Source organism: Helianthus annuus, chromosome 11 (assembly GCF_002127325.2).
Source record: "Helianthus annuus cultivar XRQ/B chromosome 11, HanXRQr2.0-SUNRISE, whole genome shotgun sequence".
Classification (NCBI taxonomy): Eukaryota; Viridiplantae; Streptophyta; class Magnoliopsida; order Asterales; family Asteraceae; genus Helianthus; species Helianthus annuus.
Genome location: NC_035443.2, coordinates 182,957,168 through 182,982,576, shown reverse-complemented (window position 1 = coordinate 182,982,576; position 25,409 = coordinate 182,957,168). Strand labels below are relative to the sequence as shown.

The following is a 25,409-nucleotide window of genomic DNA, read 5'->3' as shown; positions in this document are numbered from 1 at the left end:
GGTTCCTGTATGTAGTCAGCCGGATTAAACTGACCTATGTAGTATGGAGTAGGGTCGTCATAATTCCGGGTCGATACCGAACGTTGTAGAGGTATGAAGGAAGGTTGTGGGTTGTTGGGATCATTCTCTGAGTTTGGCCCAAAGGAGTGCCGATAGGATGGCGTCGAGCTGTGTGAGGTGGAATGCCTCGCAGGTTCATATAGATCTCTTCGTCGTTGTGGTTCTTCACTCCGTGTCATTGAAGGATGTCTTGTACCTGATGGTCCAGCTTCGTTATCGTGATGTGTCACGATATCTCCTCTGCCTCTTCTTCCTCTTCCTCTTCCTCGGAATATAACAGGTGGCATTTTCCTGCTCCAAAACTTATTAAAAATCGAATTGAAAATAAAGACAAAAATGAGTATTAATCCGAATTTGTCCTAAGTTATTGTCTAGACTCAAGTAGGTGCAATTGTGTCATTGAGATTAAACACAATAGGATAGTGTTTAATTCACTCAATGTTGGCTCTGATACCAACCTGTCACACCCCGATTTCCACGTGTCTCACCGGTGGGCCCGGTGGGGGATTACCGTGACGATGTTGGCAACAATATAGTCAAACCACACAATCATATAATGCACAGCGGAAGCTTAAGATAAATATATAAACTTCAACCTCTGGTTGTAATATCAAATGTATTACAGAAGTTGAATATATCCACAGCGGATCAAAATAAATAAATATTGTTCATTCAGACACGGCATCGAGTTTGCGAGACTATTCGTGATGCTTAGGCAACTAATACCAGCCAATTTCGTCTAGTACCTGCACTTAATCTTTTTGGGGAAAATACGTCAGTTTACACTGGTAAATACATTCAACTGACACATTTGAAAATGTTTATTAAAATTGATTTGAATGCACAAGGCACAAACTCTTTTATAACTTGGGAAAATTATAATAAAATCTTGTGAACGTTTTACATGTTCTTTTATGCGTTCAGTAGCCCGGGTCGTGCCGGGTTAAAGATTTATAGACACACCACATTGCGTAAAACCGTAGTATAAAAACCAACGGCTACGTCTTTTAATTTAATGTCGACACTTTATACCGGGTGTACGCCTACACCGGGATGTCGATGGTCGTGGCCATTTCGTAAAATGATGCCAAGGATATCCGGGACAACGGTCATTAAACCCCCCAAAGGCTTTTAAGAAACAAAACTGTTTAAATGAGCCGATCATATTATTTAATTAACCACCTAAGCGATGGAAGAATATAATGCTCAATCAAGCGGTATTAATATACCGTAACCCAAGCCCATATAGGGGAAATAAGTTAAAGTATTTACCTTTGCAAGTATATTTCCTTAATTTGGATTAAATCACCGATAGCTTTTACTGGGGCTCCTAATCTGGAACGAAGGTTTTAATTAACCTCTTAGAATCCTAACGAGTCTTTATAATGGCCGTAGCCTAGACCGGTTGGTTCCGATATATATAGATATGGTTTAATCGCGCGAAAAGGCGAAAACCGAGAATGGAGTGTGATTCTGACCCAACAAGTTCAGAGACTTGTTTTATATGGGTTTATGGTTCACACTCTGGAATTTGGGGTTCAAATAATATAATTTGACCCGTATCGGCTAATTTATGAAAACTAGTTTCATAAGCCGAACCGTGCGCGCAATAGGCGAAACGGTTAACCATGAGAGTCGTACGCTTATTTCCTAAGTCAATATGCCTTAAAGAAGTTGAGGTATCAGTAGGATACCTTCCGTGATGCCCGTAACGAGTTTTAGTTAATATTACGCCCCGTAGGGACTTTTCGGTCATTTTAAAGTCTTTAAAAGGGCTTTTCGAGTTCTACAGGAAATCTGAGTTTCCCGAACAGCTTATAAAGCTTAAAATACTTTATTTATTATTTAAAATCAGTAGCAACTGGAATCGGGTCAAAAGACCTTGTAGAACTCATGTTTTGGCCGAAAAGGGCATATTCGGTATTAACCGAACCGTAGCCATAACCGCAGGTTATGAGCGAGGTAAAAATTATTAAAAATCTTTAAAATTCCCAAAATATTACTTTAATACAGTGGGTAAAAGTTTTGGTGACGAAATCTTGGTTTAGATAGGTGTTATGCTAATTGCGCCGTTAATTACTAAAGTTTACTTTAAATGCGCCATTTAGCATAACTCTCATTCTAGACCTCGGATTGACGTGAAACTTTAAGGACATGCTTATAATTTAATAAGCAACGTTCTGGTCCGTTCACGTGTCCGAAATACTCGTTTTAATTTCAAAAGGCCGTTACGGTCAACTTTTAGGCGAATGACGGAAATGCGCAAAAGACTAGGATAACTCATGAACCGATCACAGAGGTTTATACCAACATGTGACCTGGTCCTAAGAGAGTCCTAAGGCATATCTATACCTCACTAAAACGGGTCAGAACCGAAGTCAAAGCAAAAGTCAAACTTTTGCGACTTTCGGCTCCGAACCGGTTCATTATAGAAAATGGTCGATTCAAACGAGCGCAAACAAGTTTATATACTTATTATCATGTTTTATAAGTGTCAAAACAGGTTCCATAACATATACATTACAGACTATGCATAAATCGCTAAAATAGCTTTCTGTTGACTTTTTAACCGCACGTTTGACTCGATATTTGACATAGTTAGAGTGTTGATCAGGGGGAACCCTTTTAGAGGTTTATTACCCACATAAATACCAACTCATAACCACTTTTGATTCGTCATAAGACTGAACCATTTGCAAGTTATTGTAATGACAACCGTTAGTTACGACGGTTGTGTTTATAAGCTATATCTATGGAAATGCAAGACCAAATTGGTTATGAACGACTTACAGAAGTTGAGGGAAGACTTAAGAACTCAGAGGGATGCTTGAGAGCTTCTTAGAATGATCAGATAGTGTGTTTTGTGTTGTGTGAATGTTATGAGCCAAACTTGGCTATTTATAGTGAAACTAGGCCCTCAAGATCGTCACAACTCAGCCTACACTTGATCATGGATCATGGGCAGGTGTCCCTAAGGTGTATGGGTCGAGTAGGGGGCACCCATGCCTCATTGATTGATTGTTTGGTCGTTTATAAGCTCCAAAAGGCATGTAGTTACTAACATTCTGCATCTGGGCGTCCCACGCGACCCGCATGGGAGTTCCCATGCACTTTTACGCGGGTCGCCTGAGTTTAAGAAATCAGACGCGTAAAACAGGAGGCTCGCGACCCGCCTACACTTAGGCTAATACTTAACGCGGGTCGCGAGAGGCCAGATTTCCAGAAACTTTAAATCTTTTGAAATGATTACCAGAATCCGGTAATTAATAACGAAATCTTTCGTAATGATTTACCTGACCTTTCGGGTTTGAAGGGGTAACTTTGCGGTTTGGCCCTCGGTTATTTACCGATAGGGGCCTCGTGTTATTTACCCGCATTTATAAAGTCCCCGGTTAGTTTATTAATTATTTGGAAAGCCTTAACTTTCACTGTTGACGCTTTTAACCCTTCTCATACGAATTCGAGTATAACTTTCTCGTTTTAAGACGGAACTTCGCGGAATTTATACAGTATATTCTAGTGAGCGTATAATACTGTTACGAAGTCTTGGGAACGTTAAAGGGTCACTCAGAGGTATAATTAAACATGTTGACACAGTTAACCCCTGTAGTTCGTAATCTCTCACTTTCTTCCGCGTTTCGCTTCCGTACGATTTATGATTTATTCGTTTGAAGGTACAAGCATTTATTCAGGGTTATTATACAGTATATTTACCCTTGTTGACATTTATAACCCTCGAATTTATATACTTTCAAGGTTTGTCAAAATTAGTCCTTTATTTATTATGGATGCCACGTGTAATCAAATGACACGTGTTAACACATCATTGGACACAAAAATTCGAGGTGTTACATCCTCACCCCCTTAAAATAAATCTCGACCCGAGATTTACTCAAATAAATAGGGGTACTTTTCTTTCATTGTTTCTTCGACTTCCCACGTATATTCGGGACCTCTACGAGCATCCCATTTTACCTTTACAATCGGTACGTGCTTTCTTCGAAGTTTCTTCACCTGTCGATCTTCAATCGACAAAGGTTTTTCTATAAACTTTAAGCTCTCATCTATATGCACATCTGTGTGTGGAATCACCAACGATTCATCGGCGAAGCACTTTTTGAGATTGCAGATGTGGAACACATTGTGAATTCCATTGAGCTCTTCAGGCAAGTTCAACTTATAGGCGACTGACCCGACCCGTTCAATGACCTCAAAAGGTCCTATGTATCTCGGACTCAGTTTGCCTTTCTTGCCGAAACGCATCACCCCTTTCCAGGGTGACACCTTTAGCAACACTTTTTCACCTACTTCGAAGTGAAGATCCTTACGTTTTGGATCAGCATAGCTTTTCTGCCTATCGCGGGCAGCCTTGAGATGTTCCCGGATCTGAACAAACTTGTCCGTTGTCTGGAAAACTATCTCTGGTCCTGATAATTGGACCTCTCCTACTTCCGCCCAACAAACAGGCGATCTGCATTTCCTACCATATAATGCCTCGAAAGGCGCAGCCTTTATGCTGGTGTGGTAGCTATTATTGTAGGAGAATTCGATTAGGGGTAGATTCTTATCCCAGTTACCGCCTAAATCGATTGCACATGCACGAAGCATATCTTCTAGCGTTTGGATAGTACGCTCACTTTGACCGTCCGTCTGTGGATGGTAAGCCGTACTAAAGTTTAAACGCGTGCCCAAAGATTGCTGGAAACTCTTCCAGAAATGAGACGTGTACCTGGTATCCCTGTCCGAGATAATAGTCACAGGTATGCCGTGTAAGGCTACAATCTTATCAACATAAAGTTGGGCTAACATATCGGAGCTATACGTCTCCTTGATGGGTAGAAAATGAGCCGATTTAGTCAGCCTATCGACTATGACCCATATTGTATCGTTTCCTTTCCTGGTTTTTGGTAACTTGGTTATGAAGTCCATAGTTACGCATTCACACTTCCACTCAGGAAGTTCAGGTTGTTGTAGCAAGCCAGATGGCTTTTGGTGCTCGGCTTTGACTTGAGCACAAGTCAAGCACTTTGCTACGTGGGCGGCTACAGACTTTTTCAAGCCTATCCACCAATAATTTGCCTTTAAGTCTTGGTACATTTTGTCTGCACCAGGATGGACTGAGTATTTGGAACTATGGGCTTCCTGGAGAACAACATCTCGTAGTCCTCCATAAATCGGAACCCATATACGTCCGTTCAATCTAAGGATTCCATCCTTGCTAAGAGTCAACTGCTCCTCAGTTACTCCTAACTTTTCATTAGGATAATTAGCTTCCAACACAGCCTCTCGCTATGCAGCCAAAATCCTTTCAATTAAATTGTTCTTGACCTCAATGCTCTTGGCATTGATTCGAATAGGTTTTCCCCTTTCTTTTCTGCTCAAGGCATCGGCGACTACATTCGCCTTGCCGGGATGGTACCTGATTTCACAATCGTAGTCATTCAAGGTTTCCATCCAACGGCGCTGCCTCATGTTCAACTCCTTCTGGTTGAACAGGTGCTGGAGGCTTTTGTGATCAGAATAAATCACAAATTTAATACCATAAAGATAATGCCTCCACAATTTCAGTGCAAATACAACGGCACCCAACTCCAAATCATGGGTGGTGTAATTCTTTTCGTGCACCTTTAATTGCCTTGAAGCATAGGCAATCACCTTGCCCTTCTGCATAAGCACACACCCCATGCCCGTGTGTGATGCATCGCAGTAAACTACGAATTCATCAGTACCTTCAGGTAATGTCAACACAGGTGCGTTGCTCAGCTTTTGCTTCAGGATTTCGAAGGACTCTTGCTGCTTTGGGCCCCAAATGTACTTTTCTTTCTTCTTGGTCAAGGAAGTCAAGGGCGCAGCAATCCTTGAAAATTTTTCAATAAACCTCCGGTAGTATCCTGCTAACCCCAGGAAACTACGAATTTCGGTAGGCGTCTTTGGCTCTTGCCAGTTCATGACTGCCTCTACCTTAGCGGGATCCACTTGGATACCACGCTCGCTCACAACGTGACCTAAAAATTGAACCTCTCGTAGCCAGAATTCACATTTCGAGAATTTGGCGTAGAGTTTCTCACGCTGTAGTAATTCGAGAATGCAACGGAGGTGCTTCTCGTGGTCTGCTTGGTTCTTGGAATATATAAGGATATCGTCGATGAAGACTATGACAAATTTGTCCAAATACGGCTTGCAGACACGATTCATGAGATCCATGAACGCAGCCGGTGCATTTGTGAGCCCAAAAGGCATCACTAGGAACTCGTAATGACCATAGCGAGTCCTAAATGCTGTCTTATGTACATCCTCATCTCTGACCCTTAGTTGATGATAGCCCGACCTTAAGTCGATCTTTGAGAAGTAGCTCGCTCCTTGCAGCTGATTGAACAGATCATCGATCCTCGGCAAGGGATATCTGTTCTTTATGGTAACTTTATTTAGCTCTCGGTAGTCGATGCACAACCGCATCGATCCGTCCTTCTTTTTTACAAATAGGACTGGTGCTCCCCAGGGAGATGAACTAGGTCTGATAAAACCTTTCGCCAGTAGTTCATCCAACTGGGTCCTCAGTTCTTTCATTTCCGTTGGAGCTAATCTGTAGGGTGCTCTTGCTATCGGAGCTGCTCCAGGAATGATGTCTATTCTGAACTCCACTTGTCTATCTGGTGGCAAACCAGGTAGTTCTTCAGGAAAAACCTCGGGATATTCAGAAATGACAGGAAGATCCTCGATCTTCGGCTTAGGTTCTTCTATTATCACCTGAGCCATGTAAATTACACAGCCTCTGTTTAAACACCTTGAAGCTTTGAGCATAGATACGTCCTCGGGTAACCCGTACTGCGTATCTCCTCGAATGGTAAGCGATTCACCACTCGGAGTCTTTAAAACTATCTGCCTCTTGCCGCAAATGATTTGGGCCTGGTTATGGGATAACCTGTCCATGCCTAGCACAATGTCAAAACCCGCTAATTTGAAGGGAAGTAGAGATAAAGGAAAAGAATGGTTCCTAATGGATATTTCACATCCTTCTAGAACAGTTGAGACGGTTTCTATCGTGCCGTCTGCTAACTCTACTTCATATTTCATATCAAGGGTTTTGATAGGCATATGTAGTAGTTGGCAAAATTTCTGGTCTACAAAGGATTTATCGGTGCCAGAATCGAATAGTACTCTTGCAAATATATTATTTACGAGAAAAGTACCTGTAAGCACGTTGTCATTCTGGACCGCTTCCTTTGCATCCATGCGAAAAACTCTCGCATTTGACTTCTTTGTCTCTTCCGCCTTCTTGGCATACTTTGGGCAGTTACTCTTGATATGCCCCTTTTCATTACAACCATAGCAGGTTGCATCCTTGATCTTTTTGCACTCCACAGTCTTATGATCCTTGGACTTGCATAGTCCAAAGGAAGGAGTCTTTGATTGCGACTGTGAGTTCGATGCAAATCTGCATTTCCCAGAGTGGGGTTTCTTGCAGATTTTGCAGTTGGGCCTTTCACCAGCTTGCCCATCTTTCTTCGCCTCCGACCCTCTTTTGCCTTCACCGTTTCCATGGTGCTTCTTCCCTGATCTTCGTGAGGTATCGTCCTCACGTTTTCTCTTCTCAGCCTCCTTGTTCCTTAGTGTCCTCAGACGGACAGCATCTAAGGTGAGAGACAAGGAGAGGTCAGTAACTGATCTGAAGGTCTTCGGCCGAGAGGCCTTTACACTCGCCTTTATTGCGGGCTCCAAGCCCCCAATAAAACGGGCGATTCTTCGAGGTTCTGGGGTCACAAGGTACGGGACCAGACGAGACATTGTATTGAAACTCGTCAAATATGCCTGGCAGTCCAGGTTCGTCATCACCAGTGACACAAAGTCAGCCTCGATCTTCTCAACCTCATGCTGAGGGCAGTAGTTTTCCTTAATGAGAGCAATAAATTCCTCCCATGTCATTTTGTACAAAGCATACTTACCAGATGCCTGCACCAACGCCCTCCACCATGCCAGGGCCTCGCCCTTGAATGATTGGGACACATACTTCACCACATCCCTCGCTGCACACCCGCTGATGTCCACAATAGTGTCCATCTCATCTAGCCAGGTGATACAATCAACAGCACCTTTCTCCCCTGTAAATTCCCGGGGCTTACAAGATACAAAGTATTTGTAGGTGCAACCCTTAGCATTTGATGCATCAGTATATTCTCTATCGCGATGAACGCTGTTCTCAGTGGACGAGTGTTTGTCGTCATCTTTCTTGGGTTCAGAGGGTGGTTTTGACACGGTTCTGCCTTGAGACTCAGTATATTGACGATCAAGAGCTGCCTGAACAGCATTGTCAATCAGAGCCTTCAGTTGTGCGCCTGTCAGATGCACTGGTGCATTGTCGTATTCATCATCATTAGTATGGCTATTCTCTCCGTTGGGATCCGCCATTGTAACTTGAATCTGTTACAGAAGATAACAAAATTTTATTCAGGAGATTATTATATAATTGTCTTTTATGACAATTTTGTCAACCATGGTACAGAGACCATATTTGGTTAACTTATTATTTCATTACATATTAGGATTTGAATATATCCTATTTTCAGCTATATAAATAGTATTGGCGGCATAAAGCCTAATCATGATGATGTTTTATAATATAAGCCGAGATTTCAGAGAATCAAAGGCATAGAGGTTTGAACCGTAGTTCTCTTACCCCTTTCTGGCAGGGAGTCATAGACCGCCACTGTCTTTTGTCGTTTTAAGACAATTATTACGGCCCATAGGCACTACACCTCTAATGGGTGTTTTTAATATGGTTGGCCCGTAGGCACTACATCTCTAATGGACGTTTTAACAAGGTTGGCCCGTAGGCACTACATCTCTAATGGATGTTTTAATAAGGTTGGCCCGTAGGCACTACATCTCTAATGGATGTTTTTATAATACTGGCCCGTAGGCACTACATCACTAATGGATGTTTTAATAATACTGGCCCGTAGGCACTACATCACTAATGGATGTTTTAATAATATTGATCACCTTCATTGGTGATTTAACCCACGATTTATAAATCATTTAGTTGGGTTTTGAAATCCTTAAAGGACTATTGTATAAGAATGACGTGTGTGATTTTAACGAATCACATCTGCCATGATTGTTAACATGCGTACAGAGGTTAACAGGGAATCAGAATCTTTTCAATTAGGTCGTACCATCTTGACTGGATCTTAAAAGACACCAAGCTAGGTTTCACCTTTTAAGATTCTTTATCTAGGCAGATCAATATAAAAGGATTGGTTTTGATTTATTTTATACATATTAAAACAAAACTCATAACATACATTCCATAATCTCAAATACAATTACATATTGCCCTAAACGGGTCTTTCAAATAGTACATACCTCCATAGAGGTTTAAAATAAGTGACAAGTCCACGCAGGGACTAATACAAGATAGGTGTCCATGTAAGGAATAAAAGATAAGTCCGCGTAGGGGCTGAAATACGATAAGTGTCCACGCAGGGACTTATTTCAAAGTAGAAATTACATTAGTACGACTATTAAGGGCTAATGGTCACGTTTCTTCTTTTTGCCCTTTAGTAGGTTCGCCAAGCCCTTGAGAAATCCTCGGTGGCTCTTTTTCTCTTCTTCGAACTCTCTCTCCACACGATCTAGTCGATGGAGTATCTCTTCCTGTTCAGGAGGAGAAAATCGTGGTTGTGGCGCTTGTTGCGGAACTGGAGGTCTGGGAGGTATTGGATACCCATGAGCTGAGTAGTCCGGTGGTCCCATGTTTCCATGTGCTCCATCAGGGTAGCGCGCATTATATCTTGCCGACACCACATATGGGTCGCGCTCATAGCCGTAGTTGTATTGTGCTTGTGACGGTTCGAACGGGTTATAAGCCGTTGGACCCGTGTAAGCAGGTATGGGTTGGTCATACCCAAATGGTGGCGAATTTTGTGCAGCTGGTGCGGAGTTCGCCTCCTGTATAGGACTTGAAGGTCCTTCTTCTCGTAGTGGCGGATAGTGGCTACTACTAGAATGTCGAGGAGTGCTGAAGTGAATACCCCCTTCCTCCTCGTGTAGACATACGAGCATTTGTCCTCCTACGCCTTGGCGGATCAGGTATTACTGGTTGTGCCGGTGGCGGAGGTGGTGGCGTAACTGCCTCAAAGCGTGAATCCTCAGAGGGATCCTGTGGATGTCGCGGTTGTTGAGATGTCTGTTGAGGTGGCGTGTAGTACCACTCATGTCGGTCAAACATCGCTTGGAAACTGTCTGGTCCCTGATAGGGTGTGCCATGGAAGGATAACCCATCAGAGACTTCTATCGGATGCGTGGGCGTACCACGAGCTGGTTCAGTAGGATCCTCATCTTCCTCCATGGGATCTTCAGAAAAGTGGTCTTGTGGACCTAGTGGAACAAAACCTGATGGTTCCTGTATGTAGTCAGCCGGATTAAACTGACCTATGTAGTATGGAGTAGGGTCGTCATAATTCCGGGTCGATACCGAACGTTGTAGAGGTATGAAGGAAGGTTGTGGGTTGTTGGGATCATTCTCTGAGTTTGGCCCAAAGGAGTGCCGATAGGATGGCGTCGAGCTGTGTGAGGTGGAATGCCTCGCAGGTTCATACAGATCTCTTCGTCGTTGTGGTTCTTCACTCCGTGTCATTGAAGGATGTCTTGTACCTGATGGTCCAGCTTCGTTATCGTGATGTGTCACGATATCTCCTCTGCCTCTTCTTCCTCTTCCTCTTCCTCGGAATATAACAGGTGGCATTTTCCTGCTCCAAAACTTATTAAAAATCGAATTGAAAATAAAGACAAAAATGAGTATTAATCCGAATTTGTCCTAAGTTATTGTCTAGACTCAAGTAGGTGCAATTGTGTCATTGAGATTAAACACAATAGGATAGTGTTTAATTCACTCAATGTTGGCTCTGATACCAACCTGTCACACCCCGATTTCCACGTGTCTCACCGGTGGGCCCGGTGGGGGATTACCGTGACGATGTTGGCAACAATATAGTCAAACCACACAATCATATAATGCACAGCGGAAGCTTAAGATAAATATATAAACTTCAACCTCTGGTTGTAATATCAAATGTATTACAGAAGTTGAATATATCCACAGCGGATCAAAATAAATAAATATTGTTCATTCAGATACGGCATCGAGTTTGCGAGACTATTCGTGATGCTTAGGCAACTAATACCAGCCAATTTCGTCTAGTACCTGCACTTAATCTTTTTGGGGAAAATACGTCAGTTTACACTGGTAAATACATTCAACTGACACATTTGAAAATGTTTATTAAAATTGATTTGAATGCACAAGGCACAAACTCTTTTATAACTTGGGAAAATTATAATAAAATCTTGTGAACGTTTTACATGTTCTTTTATGCGTTCAGTAGCCCGGGTCGTGCCGGGTTAAAGATTTATAGACACACCACATTGCGTAAAACCGTAGTATAAAAACCAACGGCTACGTCTTTTAATTTAATGTCGACACTTTATACCGGGTGTACGCCTACACCGGGATGTCGATGGTCGTGGCCATTTCGTAAAATGATGCCAAGGATATCCGGGACAACGGTCATTAAACCCCCCAAAGGCTTTTAAGAAACAAAACTGTTTAAATGAGCCGATCATATTATTTAATTAACCACCTAAGCGATGGAAGAATATAATGCTCAATCAAGCGGTATTAATATACCGTAACCCAAGCCCATATAGGGGAAATAAGTTAAAGTATTTACATTTGCAAGTATATTTCCTTAATTTGGATTAAATCACCGATAGCTTTTACTGGGGCTCCTAATCTGGAACGAAGGTTTTAATTAACCTCTTAGAATCCTAACGAGTCTTTATAATGGCCGTAGCCTAGACCGGTTGGTTCCGATATATATAGATATGGTTTAATCGCGCGAAAAGGCGAAAACCGAGAATGGAGTGTGATTCTGACCCAACAAGTTCAGAGACTTGTTTTATATGGGTTTATGGTTCACACTCTGGAATTTGGGGTTCAAATAATATAATTTGACCCGTATCGGCTAATTTATGAAAACTAGTTTCATAAGCCGAACCGTGCGCGCAATAGGCGAAACGGTTAACCATGAGAGTCGTACGCTTATTTCCTAAGTCAATATGCCTTAAAGAAGTTGAGGTATCAGTAGGATACCTTCCGTGATGCCCGTAACGAGTTTTAGTTAATATTACGCCCCGTAGGGACTTTTCGGTCATTTTAAAGTCTTTAAAAGGGCTTTTCGAGTTCTACAGGAAATCTGAGTTTCCCGAACAGCTTATAAAGCTTAAAATACTTTATTTATTATTTAAAATCAGTAGCAACTGGAATCGGGTCAAAAGACCTTGTAGAACTCATGTTTTGGCCGAAAAGGGCATATTCGGTATTAACCGAACCGTAGCCATAACCGCAGGTTATGAGCGAGGTAAAAATTATTAAAAATCTTTAAAATTACCAAAATATTACTTTAATACAGTGGGTAAAAGTTTTGGTGACGAAATCTTGGTTTAGATAGGTGTTATGCTAATTGCGCCGTTAATTACTAAAGTTTACTTTAAATGCGCCATTTAGCATAACTCTCATTCTAGACCTCGGATTGACGTGAAACTTTAAGGACATGCTTATAATTTAATAAGCAAGGTTCTGGTCCGTTCACGTGTCCGAAATACTCGTTTTAATTTCAAAAGGCCGTTACGGTCAACTTTTAGGCGAATGACGGAAATGCGCAAAAGACTAGGATAACTCATGAACCGATCACAGAGGTTTATACCAACATGTGACCTGGTCCTAAGAGAGTCCTAAGGCATATCTATACCTCACTAAAACGGGTCAGAACCGAAGTCAAAGCAAAAGTCAAACTTTTGCGACTTTCGGCTCTGAACCGGTTCATTATAGCAAATGGTCGATTCAAACGAGCGCAAACAAGTTTATATACTTATTATCATGTTTTATAAGTGTCAAAACAGGTTCCATAACATATACATTACAGACTATGCATAAATCGCTAAAATAGCTTTCTGTTGACTTTTTAACCGCACGTTTGACTCGATATTTGACATAGTTAGAGTGGTGATCAGGGGGAACCCTTTTAGAGGTTTATTACCCACATAAATACCAACTCATAACCACTTTTGATTCGTCATAAGACTGAACCATTTGCAAGTTATTGTAATGACAACCGTTAGTTACGACGGTTGTGTTTATAAGCTATATCTATGGAAATGCAAGACCAAATTGGTTATGAACGACTTACAGAAGTTGAGGGAAGACTTAAGAACTCAGAGGGATGCTTGAGAGCTTCTTAGAATGATCAGATAGTGTGTTTTGTGTTGTGTGAATGTTATGAGCCAAACTTGGCTATTTATAGTGAAACTAGGCCCTCAAGATCATCACAACTCAGCCTACACTTGATCATGGATCATGGGCAGGTGTCCCTAAGGTGTATGGGTCGAGTAGGGGGCACCCATGCCTCATTGATTGATTGTTTGGTCTTTCATAAGCTCCAAAAGGCATGTAGTTACTAACATTCTGCATCTGGGCGTCCCACGCGACCCGCATGGGAGTTCCCATGCACTTTTACGCGGGTCGCCTGAGTTTAAGAAATCAGACGCGTAAAACAGGAGGCTCGCGACCCGCCTACACTTAGGCTAATACTTAACGCGGGTCGCGAGAGGCCAGATTTCCAGAAACTTTAAATCTTTTGAAATGATTACCAGAATCCGGTAATTAATAACGAAATCTTTCGTAATGATTTACCTGACCTTTCGGGTTTGAAGGGGTAACTTTGCGGTTTGGCCCTCGGTTATTTACCGATAGGGGCCTCGTGTTATTTACCCGCATTTATAAAGTCCCCGGTTAGTTTATTAATTATTTGGAAAGCCTTAACTTTCACTGTTGACGCTTTTAACCCTTCTCATACAAATTCGAGTATAACTTTCTCGTTTTAAGACGGAACTTCGCGGAATTTATACAGTATATTCTAGTGAGCGTATAATACTGTTACGAAGTCTTGGGAACGTTAAAGGGTCACTCAGAGGTATAATTAAACATGTTGACACAGTTAACCCCTGTAGTTCGTAATCTCTCACTTTCTTCCGCGTTTCGCTTCCGTACGATTTATGATTTATTCGTTTGAAGGTACAAGCATTTATTCAGGGTTATTATACAGTATATTTACCCTTGTTGACATTTATAACCCTCGAATTTATATACTTTCAAGGTTTGTCAAAATTAGTCCTTTATTTATTATGGATGCCACGTGTAATCAAATGACACGTGTTAACACATCATTGGACACAAAAATTCGAGGTGTTACAATATATATATATATATATATATATATATATATATATATATATATATATATATATATATATATATATAGAGTGGGGATCCTACGGAAAGTGTGTTTTTCCTAAAAAGTGTAAAAAGTCATAAAACACAATAATTTCAGGCATAAAACACACCTAAAACTCACAAATAATAGAATGAATATTACTAAAACACCATATTCAAACTCTAATAGTCCATAAAAACTTCAAACACACCATCGTAGAACTATGAATATAAAACACACAATGCTAAACAACATAAAACACAATAATATTTGTCATTCCACAATCAGAGCCTTAACATCTAAAACACAACACAAAACCCACATACATGATGTTTTAGTAATCTTAATCATATTATTTGTGGGTTTTTGGTGTGTTTTATGGTTGACATTACGGTGTTTTATGACTTTTTACACTTTTTAGGAAATTTGGACTTTCTGGCCAACTCCTATCCTATATATATATATATATATATATATATATTTTGAAGATAAGTTATAAAAAATTTAATGTAGTTAGCTATTAAAGAGGAAGACCAGAAATTAATGACATATGTAGATTTACCAATGTACCCTTATAATAATATTAAATACTTATATTAAATGAAGTAAAATAAAGCATTCTTATTGGTTAAAATTTCTTCTTTTTTGTTCTTACAAAAAATTTCTTCTCATTTGAACTCTCCACTATATATATATATATATATATATATATATATATATATATATATATAGAGTAAGGTTAACATACAAAAAGCCTTATCATACATCACGTAGGAGACAATGGTAACTGTTGGATCAAGGGTATAATCACGCATGGGACCACATAATCACGCATGGGACCACATACTCACGCATGGGACTATAATCACGCACGTTCTATGATAATAACGCATGTTATATTTTTTGTCATGTATGTTAATGTAGGTTAAGCCTTGAAGTACATTATACTTTCTCTCTCTATATATATATATATATATATCTAGGAGAAGGTTCAAATGAAAACCACTAGTTAACGCGAAAACTCAAAAACTAACTAAAAAAGCCTAAAAAATCATACCAAATTTTTTTTTTTCATACCAATTTTCGTTATTTTAAGTATATAAAAAAACTTTTTTTCAAAAAAAAAAAAAGTAGTGCGCATGTGTAATAGTACACATGTGTATGTGTACTACACATGTGCATAACAATTTGTTTTTTGAAAAAAAAGTTTTTTTATATAAAAAAACTAGCGATTTTTAATAAAAATTACACAAAAAAATTGTTGTGTTTTTTCGGCTTTTTTAGTTAGTTTTCGAGTTTTCGCGTTAAAAATAGTTTTCATTTAAACCATCCCCTATATATATATATATATATATATATATATATATATATATATATATATATATATATATATATATATATATATATATATATATATACTACTTTAATAAACATATGTGAAGGACAAGATGGTAATTGAACAAGGTGTTGAAAAAACACTTAATGCACAATGTACAACTGTTAAGGCACAAGAAAACACAAACAATTTACCCTTCACCCGGATCATTATCAACCATCCATTTTTTTCACTTTTTCACATGGATCACGATCTGGACGGCTGATATTCATTTCACACGGATCAACCTTTCCATTCCCTTCTCTCTCACAATCTTCTCTCTCACAACTCACACATCTAACAAAACTTCATCAGACCTTCTCTCTCGGCGACTCAAGAATATCATGCCAGATCTCTCACCCGATGCCGTTTCATGACCAGATCTGTGAGGATGAAGGTCTGCAATCCTTGGGGGACGGAAGAGAGTGATGGTGGTGATGATCCGGTTACAGGCTTTGAGAAAGACCCTGCGATTGATGAAAAGGGATATGAGAAAGACCCTGTGATTGGATCAGACGTAACAGATCAGACGTTCTCAGCGGGTCGCAGGCTTTGAGAAAGACCCTGCGATTGTTGAAAAGCAATTCAGGAAGCCACCCGTAACGGATCAGACGTTCTCAGCGGGTCGCACGCAGGTATTATTCATAGCTTCATATCCTATATTTCTATCTCGGATCATTAAAATGTATTTTTACATAATTCTAAGACATTCGCAGGACAATGAACCGTTGATGCGTGCACTATCCAAGCTTATATACGTCAACAGTCCAGATCTGGTACTTTTTGTCGGGGAAGCATTGGTCGGTAATGATGCTGTGGATCAACTCTCAAAGTTCAATCAGGTCTCGAGGCTTATATCATAGGGTGGAATGTAGATAAAGCTGTATACGTTTTGTTTAACTAGGTGTTTACCTGTGTTCTTACAGAAATTAACCGACATGTCACCCTCACAGAGCCCTAAGTTGATTGACGGGATCTTGCTAACCAAGTTTGATACCATAGATGATAAGGTAAACTCAAACTGGTATATTTTTTTTCTGTATGTCGAATATTGGTTAATTTATTATTTTTGTGTAGGTTGGAGCTGCACTGTCTATGGTTTACATATCAGGAGCGCCTGTGATGTTTATCGGGCGTGGACAGTCTTATACAGATCTCAAAAAGCTGAATGTGAAGGCTATTGTGAAGGCTACTTAAATGAGGGTGCACATGAAGTGGCTTCATTTATGGTTTGTTTTCTACACCTACTTCTGTCAATGTACTCTTCGAGCTTGAATCTGTTATTTCAGTTTGTCTGTGTTGAATCTTGTGGGTATGGTAGCAACTAGCAAGTGCAGATACACCCTCCTGATCATAGTCGCTCGGTAACGCCTTTAATTCTTTGTTTGTTTAGAGATTTTTGTTAAAATTGTTGTTTAGAATTTTGTTATGACTGAGATGGTGTTTGTGATGGGGCTGCAATTCAAGGAAAGTGTTTTGTTGTTGCAGGTACTATTTTGGGGTTGGTGTTCTTAGGGTATATCTGGGAGACCCAACAGGGTTCTACTATTGTTGGCTATGTCATCTAGAAATGAACCCGCTATGTCACCGAAGATTCTTAACGGAGCTGCTGGTTAGTTATTTGGTCTATGTTGATATATTGTGAATTAAGCTGGCCTAATGTTTTTCACTGCAATATCATTCTGAACTCTAAAGATGGAAATTTTGATCCATCAAGTATAAACGGTTATTTCGGGTTGGGCTTTATCGGACCAAACTGGTAAGAGTAAAAAATGTAAAAAGGGAAACATATCAAATGGGTTACAAGGCATCCAAAGTGTACTACTAATACATTATAGCTTCTAATCCATTTTATTTAATTTTAGAGTAAAAATGTCATTTTCCTCTTGAACAGTCAAAGAGGAAAAGGTAAGGCATATCGGTTTTTTTCTGAGATGCTAAAAAAATAAGAAGAAAACAATAAAGCCAACTCACTCATGCGGATTATTACTCAGTCTGATTCAAGTGAGATAAAGAAGAAAGCAGCTGAAGGAATCCTCACATGTTTGCAGGATGCGATAGATTTTCTCAAGGAGGGACGGGTATGTAATATGGCATGCTTACTTGTTATGTTCAATTTCTTACTAGGTAGAATACAAAAAAGTTGGTTAAACGGGGTACGGGTCAAATGGGTCAAAAGTGCAAGAATTGTAATTAAAGTTCATACGTCCTCCTCAAATGTTTTCATTTAAAAAATAAGTATTTATTGAAATAATATAATCTTTTATTCATATATAACACTATATTCTTATTAATAATACTAAAAAGCTTGACTGATTTACTACTTACTAGCACATGTGATATTTACTACTTACTAGCACATGTGATATTTTTTTTTCTTGAATGGGGCTATATTAATATAAAAGCTTGACTGAATCTTATTGCTGATGCTTTTTATGGCTTCATGAAACAATTTGTCTGTCTTATGATTTACTACTTACTAGCACATGATTTCATAATAACTTCATTCATTTTAGAGCTTAGGTTGATTGCTTCTATTCACAAAATAACTAATCCCCTTTTGTTATCGTATAAAAATTGCATTTATCGCCGCCGCCAAGCATCGTTCTTATTGCATACTTGGAACGGTTCGCCGAAATCATGGGCAACTTTCAAGCCATATATTTGTATGTGGGCTGACTTTAGATCACTTTTCAAACCTGGCGAGGCGCACTCAAGGCGATTTGTTGGGCCTAGGCGCTCGCTTTAATAACTATGCAGAAGATTATGAACTAACGTGAAGATTAAAGGCGCGAGGCGCACTCATGGCGATTTGTTGGGCTCGGGGCATTATTTGCGCCTAGGCGCCGCCTGAGCGCTCGCTTCAATAACAATTGCTTCATTTGACGGATTGCTTGTAGAGTGTGGACTGTTTGAGTGGAAAGGAAAGTACTTGTGGTATGATATGTTATTATAACTCTTTTTTTATCAATTAATACTTGTTTTAAGCTTTTTGTGAAAGTTTATTATTAAAAAGAGCTTCATGATCGAGTCGAAGGTGGTGGTTTTGCTGAAAAAAAAGACGCACACTCTAGCTTATTTAATATTCTTACACTTACTCTTATATAATGTAAATTCAACATACTAACGAATGATGGTGACGACCTCTGATACATTATTTTGAGTTTGTTGTTTGAGGTTGAGATTGTTCTACTTAAAAAAAGGGCCGCAGATACATATCTATGCAATGTAAATTTCTTTACTCCCGCCGTGCATGATTTGTTGTATTTTAGTAGTGGCACTGTTGTTGGAAGTATAACTAACATATATATATTTATGTATCATTTAAATAATAATAAGAGTTAATTGTCCGGATGGTCCCTGTGGTTTCATGTTTTTTCACATTTAGTCCCTACCTTTTGAAAATAACATGTATGCTCTCTATGGTTTGTCATTTTGTTACACGGATAGTCCCTCAACATTTACTTACTCTGGGGACTATCCGAGTAACAAAATGACAAACCATAGGGAGCATACATGTAATTTCCAAACTAACTGACATCTACCCAGGGACTACCCGAGTAACAAAATGACAAACCATAGGTAGCATACCTGTTATTTTCAAAAGGTGGGGACTAAACGTGAAAAAACATGAAACCACAGGGACCATCTGGGCAATTAACTCTAATAATAATAATTACTATTTATAAATTTATGAAAAAAATAACTTAAGCATATTGTAAAATAGTAATTATAATCAATATAAATTAAATAATAAATAATAAACGAGCCGAGCTCGAGCTTGAAAAACTACATAAGAGCAAACTCTAGCTTAAAAAAAGCTCAAATCGAGCCAAACTCGATCTCGAGCTTTCATAAGTTAAACGAGTCCGGGCCAACCGAGCTCGGGCTCGACAAGTTTGCACCCCTAAATACAAGATTCGCGTACTATAATGCTAAAAGCGAGTGCAATGGTGATATGGAATTATGAAAGAAATGTAGACAATTATCTAAATATAACGTATAGAAAATAAATGATATAAGTTGTTATCATTATTATTAATTGAATTGAAGATTGGTGGCAGCCCGCTAATAACGAAAAGGCGACCGTGAAACCAAACCGAAGACCGGTTTTGGCGGTTTTATGATTTGAAACCGAACCGTGATCACCCCTACAATATCTCACGAAACGACTGATAAACTACCGGTAAATGAGTATCCTATTGTAAATCGCCTCCGCCGCCGCATCGCGCGGGTAGAAAGCTAGTATGTATATATATATATATATATATCGGGCTTGGTTATATAAGAAACCCTATCTTTTTAAGAAAACTATGGAAACCCATTGTGAACCATTGATTAGCTTACATCAAAGTTGATCAATGGCTATGATTATTTTGGTATGAATAAAATTAAAAAGAAATAAAAAGGACTGCCATTTAGTACCATCCAAAGGCATTTTCGGAAGTGAACATACACATTGGGAAACAGAAACCACTGCCATGCAGTAGCCGTCTAATCAAAGAAATGTAAACACAATTCAAAAGTTTTTCTTCTTTACCATTATACTCATTTCTCCCCTCCTGTTCATGTTTCTCTCTCGTTCAAAAAGAAACATTGAAAAGCTACTTCCCAAACCCTAACACAGAAGCCGATAGTGTCCAGCTTGGAGAATGAGGAAGTCGTTTATAATCTCGTCGTCGTCGGTGAAGCTGAAACGATTAAGGAAGATTCAGACTTCAATTAAAAGGTTAGTTTGTTGTAATCGGTCATGTAAAAGGTGGTTTTCTTCAACCGATTTATCGGAAAATGGCACCTGAGTTAGTTTTCTTTTATATATGTAGGACTTCGAAACACAGGTTAGGGCAAAAAAGGTCTGAGAGCCCTAGCGTTGTGATTATATCCGACGAACCCAAGCCAGGACCTTCCAAACAACAATCTGACTTTGGTCCGACCCAACGGGAGTTAGGTTAGAATTTTTATGTTTCTGAACACTTAACATAGTTCAAGGTGACCTGTATATGGATAGTGTGTTGGATAAGAAATTGTGCATAACAGAATTTTGTTGGATGCCTTGCAGTGTATGATGATACCGATAGTGTGTCAGCAAGCCATGGGAAAAGACGGAAAACAGGTAACGGTTAAGCAGTAATATTGTTTATAATTTGTATAATGTCTTGTTGGGCTAATCGTTTTCGTTACGAATCTATCGGTGCTAAATGAAGGTTGTGTGGAAAGAAAAAGGGGACATAACAAAAAGCACAGTGGTAAGTTCCTTTTGTTGCAATAGTGGCTAATTGCGTATCCACATAAATCTGAGTAACATGTTTGAAACTGTAGGGAAGAAAAGCATTGTCGGGGATAGTTCTGGGTGTGGAAATAAAAGAAAACGTGGTTAGTTAAATATTGTTGGCTTTGATTAACATGTGTTAATTGGGCATGAGGTTGAAAATTCACTAACATGTGATAATCAGCAGGTGAAAGAAACAACGCCGATGATAATTCTGGCAATGTAATGCGAGAAAACCGTGGTTAGTTATTTTTTAAGCCCTTCAAAAATTTGGATGTTACGAATGAAAAATTGTTACATGTTGTCATCGGTGGTTGTAAAGTAGACTAATTGTTTGGGATGTTGTTGTTTCGTATAAAATTTTATTTCAGTAAGTAGGGCAGAAGTGACGGCTACATCGAAGGGTGGGACGTTAAGGACCAAAAAGAAGAAGGGTTCGGATGACAATGGGAAAGGTAAAGCAGGGAAACCAAAGGTAGTTGGTAACAAACCGGAAAAGGTTCAGAAAGCCCGTAAGCGAGCAAAAAAGGATGAATTTCCAGGCATAAGGACAAGATCTGCACCATTGCAGTTTTATAAGTGTGTACGGGCATTGACAGAACAACAACGTGACGCAGTCAGGGAAATGGGCTTTGGACGTTTGCTAACTTTCAGCGTTGAGGGTTTGCCGACTAAGTTAGGTTATTTTGTTGTGGACAATTTTAATCCCGATAAGATGGTGATATGTACGCCTGCCGGTGATATCAAGGTGAACAGGAAAGTGATACATAAGTTATTAGGGATTCCGACTGGTGGACAAAAGTTTAGTTCGATTGGTAAGCTGCCGACGCTGACTGATGCCATTGCGGATTGGAGGGCGAGATACCCGGGGGCAATGGTGCCTCCAACAAAGATGGTGAAAATGATAGATGAGTCCGATGGCGAAGACAGTTTTGATTTCAGGATGGATTTTGTAATGTGTTTTGTGGCAGTGCTGGTTGATTGTCATAAACAAAGTTGTTTACGTGAAGAAATCTTAGAGTATCTGGATGAAGAAATGGACTTTGCAACAATAGACTGGTGTGACCTTGTTGTATAAAAGCTGAGAACTTGCAAGGATACCTGGAATCGGCTTGACCCACAAAGTTTCTTCGTCGGTCCTCTAACGATTCTAATGGTAAGTGTACTTTTAATTATTTTAGATAATTAACATGTGTTAGAATAGTTGATTATTTCCGGGCTGAACGGATCGTTGTTTCTTGTAGTTGTTGTACGTTGATAGCATTGAGTGCACGGGGATGGAGGTAGACAGTGCGGTGTGTCCTTTAGCTTTTTGGAACTTGAAAAGATTGAGAGAGAGAGAAAGGCTTGAAATCCTTGCTGGTGGGTTTGGAACAGGACGGTTTAAAGGATTAACACGTCCCAGAAACTATAACGTGGAACAGTGGGCAAGTAAAGAGGTAAAGTTATATGCTCTAACATGTGTTTTTTGCAATTAGTATATGTTCATAGTATGAAAATGTTGAAAAACTATTTTCAACAGGAGAGGTTGACGATAGTACGACAGTTAATAAACGTGACAAAGAAGAACAAAGTCAAAATTAAGGGTATGTTAGAATCGCTATTGGTGGAGAGCCATGAAGACGGAGAAGTACAAGCGTTGAAGGCAACGTTTGAAAGTATGTTTGAGAAGAAAGTTAGTGAAAGGGAGGATCACGATGACGCGGTAGATTTAGCGTCACACAAGATCAATTCGGTCTTGGGAGATTTGAGAAATGACGAAAGGTTTCACATCAACGAAGGAGAGAACGCTGGTTAGTAACTGTTATTGTTTGTGTTATTTAGTTAAATATTTTGTAATCCATTTATCGTTGTGCAAAAGATTTCGTAGGGGATGGCATGGACGACGATTTTTCGGATGGGTCACCAATAGCGAGCTTGTACAGGAAGTCGCTTATCCGGCAAAACAAAAAAATCAGTAAAAGTAGATTGAAAGCAGTAGGATCTTCAGCAATAGACTTTGATGCCCAAGAAGGTGTGCTGACAATGTTTATGAAATGAACACGGAACCACGTGTTAAATGTTATACCTGTTGTGTTGGTTATCATTCTTAAATTGATCACTGTAACACATTTGACGGTGTGTCAACCTGTATTGATTGACATATTTTTTTGGGGTTGCAGCTGATGTTGCGGGCCAATCATTCGTAGATGATGGTGGAGAAGACTATGCTGAAAAGATTGAAGATGGTGGAAAGTCGGGTCAGGTGCGGAGATCTGCAAGACTCGGGAAGTTAAAGCATGTTAGTGAGACAGAAGAAGGGTTTGTGACCCCAAAAAGAAGAAAGACAACTATGAAGTTTGGTGGACAAGACACGGATGGTGGCAAAGAAAAAGGTAAATTGTTACATGTATTAACATTTTAAGAGTACGTTTATAGCGCAAAAAGAGTTTATGTACCTTTACTATATGTTATGGAATGAAATGTTTAGTCTAACACATGTTAAGGTGATAATTATCGTATAGTATAACCTTCCTTTGTGGTTGCATCAGATGGTGCGGGGGAATCATGCGTAGTTGCTGATGGAACTGAGTGTACCAGAGCGCTGGAAGAAGGTGGTATGTCGTCGCGGGTAAGGAGATCTCCCCGTCTGAATAAGTTAAAGGATGCTCCCGAAATGAAAGCAAGCTTTGTGACCCCGAATTGCCCGAAGACGAATATAAAGATTGATCGGGAAAAAACGGATGATGGCAACGAATCAGGTAAACTGTAACATGTGTTACCAGTTTCATCATACATTTAGATTTAGAATTAAACGCGTAGTTTGTTGCTCGTTAAAATTTATTACCCTCTAATATGCGTACGTGTCTGAAACCCATTTAATATTTCTGTGATGTTATAGGGTTGAACAAGACTAAGAAGCAACTGGAAGAGAGAGAATTGGGGTTTAGTGAACTTGGGGAAAAAACAAATGAAGTCGTCGAAGGTGATAAGAGTGTTCATGATGCTGGTAATTCAAGTGGAGGTGACTGTAGTGTTGGTGGGGCCGAATCAAATAAAGGAGCAGGAGGCGTGGATAAAAGTGATGCTGAAGAAGTGCATAAGCCGCTGGGTTTAATGCGTGCAATACTGCGTATTAAAGCAGCAGAAGTGCATGGTGCACGTGGTAGTTCCCGTACCCTTTCATAATGTCTGACTTTAAAAGTGTGCTTTATTACTTTATTTGATTTAACATGGGGCATCTTGTTTTGACAGATGACCGTGGTTCGGACATGGAGTTTGTTAGTAAAGATGAACATAGAGTGGATACAGACAATAAAGTGGCTGCGAATGACAATGATGAACAGAACACCGATCTGGAAGCGAATGATGCCAAAAAGGTTGAGATTTACGAAGCACGGTTTGTTTGTGATCCAGAGGTGGCCAAAATGGTCGAGATGGAGGTTAAGGATAGCAAACAGGTTGAATGGAATGAGAAGGAAGGTAATCTTCGGAAACCGTTTTATTTGTTTAGCCATGCTTAGCCATGCCTAATTTATTCGAAAAATGTTTATGCAAGTACAGATCGTAAGATTGAGAATGAAGTTAGGGCTGCATCTGATGGAAGAAAAGAAGAGAGTGGTGGCGTCGTGTTTGCATCTGTGGAAGGTGCTGATAATGATAAGGACGAACATGGGGTTCTGGATGGCAAAGGCAAGGGGGCTGTTGATGAGTGTGACCGTGATTTTAACGGTAATTATTTTTGCAGCTTCTGGTACTAAGTTGTGCATGAGATGTGACAAAGGCAAGGGGGCTGTTGATGAGTGTGACCGTGATTTTAACGGTAATTATTTATGCAGCTGTAGAAGGTAAGATTGAGCATGATGGGATGCATGCTACTGATGTAAATATGCAAGGGTGCAGTAGCGCGGGGGTAGACTTAGTTTCGGGCGACGGTTTCGAGAAGGCCCAGGATGTCGAGGGAAAAGGGAAAGCGGCTGAAGAGGTCCCTCCTGCGGAAAAGAACGGTAAAGACTTTCATGCTCTAACATGTGTTAACTGGTTCCCTACCTGTACCATTTAGTGAGTTAACATGTGTTAATCATACACACAGTGTGCGAAGGCGATACCGTTTTTGATGAACGGAATTTAGATGGCCCCAATTGGAGTCTTGGAATGACACAAATTGGGGGTCAATTCGACGTGTCACAAGAAATCGGTACGATATAGCATTAAACAAACTTAGTATTGATTGGTTAGTTGGAGTCATATATAATATACTTATTTGCATTAAACGTGCAGGTTGCACAAGTGGGAAGATGGATGATATTGCTCGGACAGAAACAGTGCTGGAGCGTTCCGGTGAGCTGAAACACAGTCATTTACTGTGAAAAGTGTTGTATTCTTTACTGCGTTA

The 25,409-nt window shown here is 39.8% G+C and overlaps 1 protein-coding gene and 1 long non-coding RNA gene across 7 annotated transcripts; both read left to right on the top strand.

Annotated features, from left to right (window-relative positions):
• The first annotated feature begins 16,106 nt into the window (after positions 1-16,106).
• On the top strand, positions 16,107-18,788 carry LOC110891399 (signal recognition particle receptor subunit alpha homolog). Of its 6 annotated transcripts, none has more exons than XR_002565304.2 (7): positions 16,108-16,400; positions 16,482-16,607; positions 16,692-16,775; positions 16,843-17,129; positions 17,254-17,377; positions 17,660-17,673; positions 17,760-18,788. XR_002565304.2 is itself a non-coding variant. In XM_022139091.2 (4 exons), exons 2-4 carry the CDS (start codon positions 16,497-16,499, stop codon positions 16,960-16,962), a joined length of 315 nt encoding a protein of 104 aa, XP_021994783.1. In that variant the 5' UTR covers positions 16,271-16,400; positions 16,482-16,496; the 3' UTR covers positions 16,963-16,995. The 6 variants fall into 6 exon arrangements, 1 of the variants encoding a protein (XP_021994783.1); XR_004873302.1 differs by having other exon boundaries at positions 16,135-16,400; positions 16,843-16,994; positions 17,087-17,129; positions 17,660-18,788; XR_004873303.1 differs by having other exon boundaries at positions 16,107-16,400; positions 16,472-16,607; positions 17,660-18,788.
• Positions 18,789-20,435: 1,647 nt separating this feature from the next.
• LOC118484315 lies at positions 20,436-20,988 on the top strand. The gene is made up of 4 exons (XR_004873305.1): positions 20,436-20,494; positions 20,589-20,713; positions 20,825-20,878; positions 20,970-20,988. It is a non-coding gene; the product is annotated as an uncharacterized LOC118484315 (long non-coding RNA).
• The last annotated feature ends 4,421 nt before the right edge of the window (positions 20,989-25,409 follow it).

Bases quoted from the DNA above. Each gene is read 5' to 3' on its own strand.
- LOC110891399 (XM_022139091.2), top strand. From the start codon at position 16,497: ATGCGTGCACTATCCAAGCTTATATACGTCAACAGTCCAGATCTGGTA. The intron at 16,608-16,691 runs GTCTCGAGGCTT...GTGTTCTTACAG, and splicing joins AACTCTCAAAGTTCAATCAG to AAATTAACCGACATGTCACC. The intron at 16,776-16,842 runs GTAAACTCAAAC...ATTTTTGTGTAG, and splicing joins TTGATACCATAGATGATAAG to GTTGGAGCTGCACTGTCTAT.